Source organism: Lipotes vexillifer, unplaced genomic scaffold (assembly GCF_000442215.2).
Source record: "Lipotes vexillifer unplaced genomic scaffold, Lipotes_vexillifer_v1.1 scaffold250, whole genome shotgun sequence".
NCBI lineage: Eukaryota > Metazoa > Chordata > Mammalia > Artiodactyla > Lipotidae > Lipotes > Lipotes vexillifer.
In genome coordinates this window covers 1,539,773-1,551,702 of record NW_006785198.1, presented here as the reverse complement: position 1 = coordinate 1,551,702, position 11,930 = coordinate 1,539,773, and the positions used below count along the sequence as shown (strand labels likewise).

Here is an 11,930-nt window from a genome sequence, read left to right as displayed (position 1 = left end):
TAGGGAAAGGAAAAAACTGTTTTCCTAGTAATTTTATTTTAGATAAAAACATCAACTAATTTCAGTTCAGTGTAGTTTTAAATTTATCAATCTACTATTGAAAAATCGGTGAAATTCACATTAAAAAATTTCATTTTACTCAAAACGTTATAAAGATAGTATTCCTTTGCTAATCCTCTTTAAAATGTGGATTTCTATTGTTGCCTTGATTTAGCACATTCTATTTCTTAATATATTTGTTTTAATTCTAATGAGAATAAGACAGCTACACCAAGGGGCCTGGGGAATAACAAATAGCATAACTGTTCTCTTTGGTATGTTTCACTATTAAATGCAAACCAGTCATCATTGTTCCAAAATTTGTCTCTGTGTCTGTCTCTAATATGTGTAGTTAGCCCCATTTTCCTTACCAGATTTTTCCATTTAGTTCCAGGATGAAGGCAGACTTAAAACTATTCCTTCCTTTCTGCACAGGGAAGTCAAAGTGGAAAGCAACTTCCTTTTCTTTCCTTAACTGACATCAGATTAAATAAAACAACACAACCATATTGCCATTACAGTTTCCTATACATAGAAGACACGCAATAAAATGTAAGCAATAAAAAGTAACTCTTGTCGTTGTGGTTGACATTATTGTCATTACTGATCCAAGTACTTGTTTCCTTAGAAACCCAAGGCTTAAGCAGCCATCAGCTTCAGTCCTGTAAAAACTGACACTTTCTGACAGAGTCAAAACCAATTTCAGCAGGGAGACTGCCTTCTATCTGAGGATAATGAAAGTTTTTGGCCATGAGACATCATGTACTCATCATTTTACTAACTTTTTTAAGACTCAGGTAAACTATTGATTGGTCTCAGCATCTCTGAACAAATTAATGGTAATTCTGATTTTATTTACTTTTTAAAATTTGCTCACAGTGACTTACGCTTTGCTGATTGGTTTTAGACAAATCATTTAGAAAACACTGGAAAGAATACCTAGGGATTAGCATCTGTTTCTCTTGAAAGCAGAATTACTCATCCATCTGTATATTCATAATAAATGTTTGTTCTCTACTTGTATGAAACATTGCTTGGAACTTTGTACAGAACACTCTGCTACTTTCCTCAAATTTCTCTCTAAGAAACCAATGTGAACAGTAAATGATTTGGAACATATTTATTGTGCTGTGTTAAATGTCTGATAGCGCTGCAAGTAAAATGAAGTTTCTCGTGTACAGTTAACCCTAAGGACTAGTCATATGGTCTTTATTATTCTCACTAAAAATACTTATTGACCTCAGGAATGTTCAGCAGTCTTTGCATGTCCATTGTTCATGTATCACCCAAAAGATACATTTTTTTTTCTGTTGGAGAATAAAGATTTTTAAAAATACCTAAACTTACAAGTAAAGTGAGGTAAAGTGGTACTATTTTAGAACTGCAGAATGTTGAGGTGTCCTAAAGTCATCTAGGGTGATCTTTCACGTGATACATCTCCTCTCCAACTGGGATCCACTAGTTGTCTAATACAGCCAGACACAGGATACGCTCAGTCTTGAAAGACAACCCATTATTATTATTTTTAATTCTACACTCATTCGTATTTTATAACCTTTCACCTAGTTTAATTCTGGAGCGACTTTGTTGGTCTGTTTGTTTTCTTCCTGGCTTACATGTCCTTCCTTCCATCTTTTATTTATGACCTTGTATAATCTGCTTTCTCTTCAGGCCACTGGTTTCTTCAGGTTTTTCAACCCCTTTTTGTTTTTATTGGGAAGGGCACTATTCATCTGAATTTTGTTTTTAAAACTTGCCTTTCCTATAGTCATATTCCCATTAGAATTCTGGCCATTGGTATAACACATATCTTTCCTGAACATTTTTTTTAAGTTTTTATTGAATTTGTTACAATACTGCTTCTGTTTTATGTTTTGGTTTATTGGCCCTGAGGCATGTGGGATCTTAGCTCCCCGACCAGGGATCGAACCCGCACCCCCTGCATTGGAAGGTGAAGTCTTAACCACTGGACCGCCAGGGAAGTCCCTTCCCTGAACATTTTTGAAATTCTGTACCCCAGAGTCTCAAATGACTATGACTGGATTTGCCTTCATTTGTATTGAGGAGCTCTACAATGGCACCATCTCATGTCTCCAGGGTTCTCATAATTCATATGGAAAGTACACTACCAGATAATCTATCCCAGAGATATGGAACCAAAAGGCTCCCAGACCAAATTAAATCAAATCAATGTAAAACACACAGCAAGAAGCAGAGGGAAAGAACTAGCATAGGTTAATGACTTAGGATAAGGTGCAAGCAACGTGGAAGAACCACACCACCTGAATCCTAAGTCCACAATGTGGATCTCTCTCTCTCTCCCTTGCCTCTCCCTCCCTCTGTCATGCCCCCCTCCCTTCCTCCCTCCCTATATAGATTCTGCCCTCATAATGGTTCCTTACAAATATTGAGAGCCACTAATATAGATAAATGGTGAGAGATAAAATGGTTGATGTAGATTGGGACAAAAAAAGATTTGCAGGTCAAGCTAAGGAATGTAAGCCTATGTCCTAAGCACTGAGCATATACATGGCACCTAGTGATAGTGATAGAAAATATGATTTTATTCATTATTTTAGTGAGTTTTGTGATCATGAAGAAAATCTGCTTAGAAAAGGTAATTTTTTAATATATTGAACTTTTTTACCACCAGTAAGAGAATAAAAAGATATGTGATCATTTGGAGGAAACATTTTTTAAAAAGAGGAAAAGTGCTTTAGCATTAAATTCAAAATTGGCTTTACCTTTTAAATCCTATTCTCCCAAGCAGGCCTTCCACAGAAATCAGTCTAGCCTATCTGGAGTCAGTTATCTCTCCTACCACATTTATAACTCTAAGGGAAACAGCTTTACCTTATGATCCAGTTAACCCTACCTTCTCAGTAATTTCTTTTCTAATTAGCACCAAAGGTAACTTCCCCTCTTCAGAACCTTTCTAGTATTTACTTTATGTCTCTTTTCTCATCTGGTCTTTATTTTTTTTTTTTACATTTCTGCCTTTATTATAACTATTTATATGTTACAGTCTTTTAAACTTAATTTTAAGCTTCTTAAAAATAAAAACCATATCTTATTTATATTTGTATCCTCCACAGGGCTTCTCATGATACCTTCTTTACACATAGATGATATTCAACAAATATTGTTGAATGCATGGAACAACTATTACACCACCCAATTTATTATCCCAGGAATCAACTCAGAAAGTAGCAATCACCTCCTAGAACAGGGGTCAGCAAAATTTTTCTGTAAATATTAGTAACTGTTTTTGAGTTTGCAAGGCAAGAGGCAAAATCAAGGGTATTACTTAAGAACTTATGTAACAAGAAAGAAAATAAGTTTTCACAAAATTTTTATTTATGAAATTTAAAATATATTAATGTAGTATAATTTTTTGTGATACAAGTCTACTAATGAGAAAAACAGAATTCTTTTGCAAGGGGGATAACGTTTAGCTTATTACAGTTTCCTATCATCAAAATTTCATTTGTTAATATGACTTAGAATGAGATTTTGCATGTTTTACATATTTCATCTTTGAAAATTCTTTTCACACAGATATGTACTGCCAAATACTGCAGTTCATGAGCATATGATTTTAATTGAGCATATTCATTGCTTGGAAGGAATTTATAAAATTCTGTTAGATTCTTCTCTTGGTAGTTGCCTTTTAGAATGTCATTATATTGTACATTAGTCATTTCCAATTGAAGTTATAGTTGAACTCCTCAAGTGAACAGTTAAATGGATTTTGAATATGGAAATTTCGTGCATCTAGGTCTGAAAAATGCTTTAGAAATGCTTTTGAAAGTGAAAATGCTTTTCACTTTCAAAGGCTGAAAGTGTTTGAGCTCAGAAAATCTACCCACCGCAAATTTGTGTGGAAATGGAGATCTCACTTCTTGTTTTAATTTTTGACAGCACAGGAAGTGTATAAAGCTGTTTGACATTACTTGTGATTCAAACATTAGTTGTCATCAAAATGACTTTATCACAGTATGTTTCACATGTGAGCATTGTTTTGCCCTGCAATTTTTGGTTGAATTCATAGATAAACATTAAATGAGTCTGCAGCAAAATCTAATTTCTAAAGCCATTTATCATTCCATAATAGAGGTTGAGGGCCGTTCTTCTCATTCAAAAAAACTTCAATCATAGTCTCAAAAATTTCAATAAAACTTTATCCCTGCTAAGCCATCAAACTGCTACATGTTAGAGAAAGGATATTCAGTTTCTATTTTGACAAAACAAATTCACAGAACCACCGACGGTTAAATTTACAAGAGTCAATGGAGTTCACTCTTGACAGTACCGGCTCAATAACATATGCTAGATTCAAGTATTTTCCTCAGAGTACCTGATAATGAATAATACAATAAATGAACATAGCTCTAAATACCTTAACATTTTCACAAGTTTTGTTAATTCGTCTAGTTAGTCTTTCTCTTATCCATTGCCATCAGTTTTATCACATTTTAGCAGATACCACTTCAGGTTGAACTGATTTAATGTTTTAACTTACTTGAAAATATTCTTACCTATAGTCACTCCACAAACTATTCATACAGGATAATGCTTCAGGCACTTCAAACTCAGCAATGACTCCTCAAATAAACAACTGAGTAGTATTACTAACATCTGTCGATTAATCAAGAGGCAAGGAAAACCACTTGAAAGCATTTGCCTTATTTTTCAATTGACTATTGATGCTGCTCCAGTGTCCTTGACATTTTAAGCAACTGTTCTTGCCAAAATGTTAAGAAATGAGTTTATTTTTGCTGCACGATTTAATTAAATCTATCAATAAGCAACTTTGTTGGACTAACAAATGAGCCACTCAGAAACTTTAGTTGCAACTTCATTTTCAAATTTTTGTGAAGAATTTTTATTGTGATAAGATACTCTGTTTTAGGTTTCCTAATTTTTCTGTTACACTTCTGTGAGGTGGGAATATTGTGTCAAGTGCTTGGTGTGATAATGTTGATGTATATTGTACTTTTTTTTTTAGCACAACTATAGTGTCATTGCATAATAAATAAAGCTTTGACATCTAATTTGATCACAAAATAATCCACATTCCACTGTGCCTCAAAAATACAACATTCAAAGCCCACTTTTTTCTTCTTTTTTTTTTTTTTTTTTTTTTTTTTTTTTTTTTTTTTTAACATCTTTATTGGGGTATCCACTTTTTTCTTCTTTTCTTGTTTTGATACAACGATATGCACTGATAATAAAATCTCACAATGAGTCAATATATGTTCCTCTCAAAACACTGTCAAGTTATAATTGCATCACTGTAATTTGCAATGCAACAAGCAGTAGTGGGAAGCAATGAGTGCCTTTTATTTTTATTTTTATTATTTTTTTTAATGAGTGCCTTTTAGTCTCTGCCACAACGACATTGCAGCACAAAGCAGTCACAGACAATATATAAATGAATGAGCATGACTGTTTTCCAATAAAATTTTATTTACAGATTCTGAAACTCTAATTTCATGTAATTTTCACATCTTCAAATATTATTCTTCTTTTGATTTTTTCAACATGTGAAAATGTAATAACTATTCTTCACTCACAAGCTCTACAAAAAGAGGGGATGGTAAACCATAGAGGTAAACCATAGTTTACCAACTTTGTTTTAGGATTTGGCTTTGAGGAAATACTGTTTGCTTACTTAACTTTATTCCCAATTAAGCTATTTGAAGCAAATTTTCTGGAGTCATGTGTGATTGAAAAATAGAATATTCTTTTTTACTGAGATATAATCAATATAGCATCATATAAGTTTCAAGTGTACAATGTAGTGATTTGGTATTTGTATATATTGAGAAATAATGACCACAATAAGAAGAATATTCTTAAGGGTAGGTTAATTAGAGTTGTCATGCACACAGGAGTATAACACAAAGAGTTAGAATGTGACAAACATACTTCGCATCTAGGCTACTTAGTCAGAAGATACTGACTTTGGTGGATAGTACAAAGGTGGACTTTGTGCTGCCTCAGTATTTTTATTTTAAAAACCCAAGACCATTACATTAACTGTAATTAGAGATTTTAGGTGAGCCAAAACATTATTTAAACATTTCACTTATTTGGGAAAGAAGCCCAGGATAACTCCCAAACCTGGGCAGTGTATCAACAGTAGGCTTTCAGAACACCAACCCCTCCTTCATTTATTGAGTGTCTGGATGGATTTTCTAGGAGCTGCACCAGTCTTCATTTCTTATCTGTGTTATTTAGGGCATCAGAGGCAGCCCAGGAAGAATGGGACTGGCTGGGTCTCCAGGTCCTCAAGGAGCAAAGGGTTCATCAGGCCTTCCAGGAAGCCCAGGAGTTCTAGGCCCGAAGGTACTTTCATGTTTGTTCTGATGGAGGAGCAGTATTGACCATCCTTCCTGGCCCTGAGTTTACTGGCTAGATCACAGGATGGTAAGACTGATAGCTTTTAATAAAATTTGGCTAACATGAAAACACATTAGGAAAAACCGTAAGTGTGTGGCCTTGACATAGCCATCTCCCGTGATAGCCACAGTGCATGTCATTTGCCAAAACTACTCATAAACCCAGGACTGGTGATGCTTTAAAAAATGTTCTTTGACTCATTTTGGTTCTTCTTTCCTTTCTGTCATCCACCTTCTCCGCCAAAACAGAAAAATCTTATTTACTTCCAGTTGCATACTTTCTCAGTTATACTTCCTGTTCCCCTACTTCTGAACCTAACCAACCAATTGATAAATCTGATAGGAATACAGATTATTTCTTAAAGTCAAAGTGATAGTAATTGTCTTGCCTTAACATTCATTGCCAGGAGTATTGCCACATGGCAATAGGCTTTCCATACAAAACCTCTCTTAGAAATATCTCAGTGCAGATTTGACCCAGACAACCAAGAGACTAGTCCCATATCTAATGCTATTTCATAAAAGACTAGGATTAAGATATTGGCACCCTCATCATTATTACCTCTTAATTTGATTTTCAGAGTTCCACTTATAAAGAATTTCTAGGTATTCTGACCCATATGGGTAAACTGAAAATGATGACCCAGCAGCTTACTGTTTAAAGTTTGAGCCTTTCTGTTAATGTTTATACCATGAATATCCCTTTACACTGAAATACAAGATAGCTGAGCAAATGCTAAACCTAGGAAAATAAATAAGAAAGATCCCTACCTTTTATGTGTGAATCTGCAAAAAAAAAAAGGATCCAGTTTGTCAAGTCCCAAAGCTGTATCTTTCTCTCAGTACAGTGAAGGATAATTTGCTAATCTTAAAGCTTTGGTCAAAGTCTACCAAGCATCATTTTTCATTACCTTATCTATAAACTCCACATGATTCTTAAGTTTATTTTTAGAAATGGCAAAAGCTATTGCAAGCCTCATTTCAAAAACAAAATAAAAATAAATTTTAAAAGGACTTGACTTTTTAAAATAAAATAATGATAATAAAGTATGTCTTAAAAGTGAACTGTTAGGGGATAAAGAGGACTGGTATCAAAGGAATCTTGGGAAACAGATAATTGAAGTTTCTTAATGATGGAATTGAAAAGATACTCATGGCAAAAACCAGGGTTCACACTTCAAGAGATTCTGCTCTGTTTCTGATATCAGATAGCTGAATCATCTCTGAATGTAAGACAGCAAAATAATTTCAATTCAAATAAAATACAAGTTCCATCTCATACAAATGCCTCCATACATCCTACACCCTCACTATTCTCTCTGTAGCCCCACTATCCTCCTCCTGCTTTTGCAGGCCCCCTCTTCCCTCCTCTTTCCACAGTCATGACCACAATCTCTGGAATTCTATTTCCCTGCTGCCACACTTCTTGTTCATTGTAATCAAATATTATATATGTGGAAACTATTGGTGGGGAGAATAATCATGCAGATTTTGACTTCTCTAGTGCCTTGTACACATGCCTGAAGATGGGCCAGTATTTAGATTTCATTTAAAAGCCAATATGTTTATAGGTTCTAAAGTCAAGATAACCTTTCTTTTTTTTTTTGTCCGTAGGGTGAACAAGGGCTACCTGGTCAACCTGGAATTCCAGGTAAAAGAGGTCACCGAGGAGCACAAGGTGATCAAGGACCATGTGGAGAGCCTGGCATGAAAGGGCAGTCTGTAGGTGACAACTCGGAAATACACTAAGCACTTACTCTACAGACCAGGCCAACATCGTACAATAATGGTTATCATATCTATTCACATTGCAGGGAGAACATGGTATTCAAGGTTTGACAGGTTTCCAAGGATTCCCAGGCCCCAAAGTATGTTTACATATTTTCTGCTCATCTCCGGCTATGTTGAAATACCAATGTTGAAATACCAATGTTCAACATCTGTTCAAAAAACAGATGTTGAAATACCAATATTTAATCTCTGACTTGAGCTTTTGTTTTTTTTAATCTGCAAAATTTCAGTTGGTACAGAGTAATATATTTGAGTTTTGAATATGTTAATTTTGACTTATGTAACTATATATTTTCCTAGCAATTTTATGGAATAATTAGCTTTTGTCTCTTCCCATTCTGTTTTTCCAAACTTTTTATTTGAAAAATTTCAAACATAAAGTTGAGAGAATGAGTAAACACCTATGTACCTGTTACCTAAATTCTACCAAAACATTTTACTCTACTTGCTTGACTATGTACCTACCCATCTATTTATACCTCCTCCTCTCTCCATCCATTTTTGATGTATTTTGAAGTACATTGTAGACCTCAGTACAATTCCTCCAAAATACTTAAGCCTGAACTTCATTAACTATCAAGTTCCATTTTTAAGAGCCAATTCTTAATACGTTGGTACAAGGTTATTTCATGTACTAAATGTTCATATTTTGGCTTTTTTTTATTGTGTTTCTAGGGTCCTGAGGGAGATGCTGGCATTGTTGGAATATCAGGTCCTAAAGGTCCTATTGGACAGAGGGTAAGTATGAAGTCGTTCTGCCTTCCCAGATATTGTGATTCTTTGTTGACTACAGGAATTAGGGTTAAGAACTCTAAAATAAATATACTCCAAATTAATAACTTTAAAAAATGACTCTTAAAACAGAAACTCATTAGAGCACATGCAGACATTCTCAACCTTTTTCAGTACGTTTCTTAGTTTGAGCAAAAGACCCCATAGACCACCTGTACTGCCCAGTTCTTACTTTAAAAAAAAGAATTAATGTAACTACTGGATAATATATTTATTAACTCACACCAGTTAATAAATAGATTATAAAAAGCATAAAGCAGTTTCATGTTATAAGCATTAATATAACCAGGGACTAGAGACCACCCCCATGTACCACCTGGATGAGGCTTGTCTATGACCAGCGCTTCTCAGACCACACTTTGAAAAATGTTTCCCAATAGCTGTGTTTCCTCTGCTCAGGGGTGGGTATCCCCAGAGAGTAACGAGAAACTCCTTCAAGAGTTGGAAAGATCAGGGCTCTGAAGAACTCTGGTTAGCTGTTTAGTGCCTGAAACTGCAAACTGTAGAGAACGTAAATAGGATAGATAAGTCACCAGCACTAACTGGTTATTGTTTTTGTTTGCTTTTTTGTTTTTATTAACCACACTCTCCTAACTGATGAGATGATCTATAAAACTAAAGAGAAAAAAGGTTAAAAATAAAAGCCAAGCACTGGTTTGACTGTGATGAGTAGCACCTCTATGGCTAACAGCAGCTGCTAAGGCAAGGGTGGAGAGAGCTGAGAGAGAGGAAGGACAGCAGTTCAGATAGGGGAGAGCTGAGTCCTGAAGAAGAATTTTAAAACTGAAAACCACTACCTTGTGCAAATATTAAATGAAAAGTCAAATTTTTAAAATCCTACGCCGCTTCCCTAACTCTTACAATAAATTATTTCCTATAATACAAAGAGCAGTGTTGTCATGGGAAATGTTTATTTAAAGACCCCTCTCAACATGCTCCAGGTGCAAATGTATTAGTTATTTTTATGATTTCTGAAGAACCATGGAAAGCTTGTGCTTTTAGGTAAAGTCCAATTCTTTATCATCCACAGGTGGGTTATGTATGGATAGGCTTCTCTGTAATAAATATTGGTTTTAAGTTCTTACATAAAGTTCCCCACTAATTAAATTCATTCATTCTGATGTTATTAAGTTCTCAATTAATTAAATCCTTTCTTTATATTGTCAAAGAGAAGTTGGCTGCCTGCCTAGCCTCTGTCCTAAGCAAAGTCATATGAGGTGCTGTGTCTCTGTAAGCCAGGATCTGAGCCTATACTGCTTTGCAGCTCCAGAAATTTTATCAGCTCTCCAATAGTAAGGTTATGGTAACTAGCTCACAAATACTAATTTATAAGTGCAGATATTCCTATTAAGTCATTGTAGAGACAAGTGAAAAGTCTTGCTAGGTTAATATTTAGCAAAAAACTATTATGTACCAGGTACTGGTGTTCAGTTTATGTCCCTATATCATTTACTCATAAAAATCCTGTGAGAGATGCTATTATCCCCATTTTGCTGGTAGGGAAACTAAATCTCTGAAAGGTAATTTGCTGAAAGCCATATGTGGCTAGTATGTAGAGGAGCTGGAATTTGAATCCACATTGGATTGACTGAATAATATGTACAAATCATTATTTCAGAGAGTTAGATCATGTTCAAATTTATTAGATTGACACTTTCTTGGCTTTTTTTTTTTTTTTCCCAGTAATAAGCCAATCTAGAGGATATATTTGATTAGGATAAGAAATCAAGCCTCTTGATTTTGGACCTTTATGATTTGGTAACCATATTTTAAAATTATCACTTAAAGTAGATCTTCATATTTAAAAGTGCTTTCATTAGATTTACTTTATAGAGTATCAGGTAGTTTCTCTCATTCTAAGCCAACTTAATCTTAAAGCTATTTGTCAATAGACTGAATGGCATTATAATTATCTCCACTGAGTATTTTCTGTATCTTGGCAGGAGTTGGACAAAGAGAAAGCCTGTTAGATAGCCACATTTATATATGCCACGTTAAGTGGAGCTAGAAACACTGAAACTTGAAGCTAGTGGTAGCGGGGGTGGAGGTTGAGGGAAAATAACTAAAACATGTATTTTGTATTCATTAAGAAATGATAGGCTCCATTTTTAGTATAGGAGTTGACCAGAGATCCAGCTTATTCAAGGTTATCTTCATAATCAAATAGCAGCTTACACTTTCAAAACTGTTTTTCACATTTAATTCTCAGTGGCCCTGTGAAGTAGGCATTCTTATTTTACTGATGAAGAAGCCAGAAGTTTAACCGGTCACAAATGATGCCCTCTAGTTCTTTCCCATAATTTCTCTCAATTCCATGCTGCATGTTACTCAAACATCTGCTTGTTCAACATCTGTAAATAAATATATTCAAAATTTTGTCCATGACTCTATGTAGTCTTTGTTACATAAAGTAATTGCATTTGTTATGCAATGACACATATATAAAATGGCACCACTGAATCTATCACCACATAAAAATTGTAATGCTGATTTATCAGTTTGTTAGAAATTATAGAGATTAATTCTCCTAATGGGAAACCATAATAATATGCAGAATTGCGTCAAATCAAAATTACTATGATTTCTGCCAATACCGTAAGATTTTGTAATAAAAACTGGAATTATGTGGACATGGACTATTTTGCCATTGTGCAAGAAGTTTTCTAGAATTTTCCTGAATTATACTGGCATTGAGACTGACTGACTTTTTTTTTTTTTAACCCCAACAGGGAAACACTGGCCCCCTTGGCAGAGAAGGTATAATAGGCCCAACGGGTAGAACTGTAAGTTTGTCACAATACAGCTCTTTTTTTTTTCCTTTTATATATATATATATATATATATATATATATATATATATATATATATATATATTTTTTTTTTTTTTTTTTTTTTTTTTTTTTT

At 34.4% G+C, this 11,930-nt stretch overlaps 1 protein-coding gene across 1 annotated transcript in view; it reads left to right on the top strand.

The window, feature by feature from the left end:
- Positions 1–11,930, top strand: part of COL24A1 (collagen type XXIV alpha 1 chain) — a 382,692-nt gene that overhangs the window by 336,734 nt on the left and 34,028 nt on the right. Inside the window, exons 48-52 of the mRNA XM_007457245.1 lie at positions 6,283–6,390; positions 8,058–8,165; positions 8,258–8,311; positions 8,910–8,972; positions 11,756–11,809. Of these exons, the coding sequence (XP_007457307.1) occupies positions 6,283–6,390; positions 8,058–8,165; positions 8,258–8,311; positions 8,910–8,972; positions 11,756–11,809 (387 nt within the window). The remainder of the gene's footprint in view (positions 1–6,282; positions 6,391–8,057; positions 8,166–8,257; positions 8,312–8,909; positions 8,973–11,755; positions 11,810–11,930) is intronic.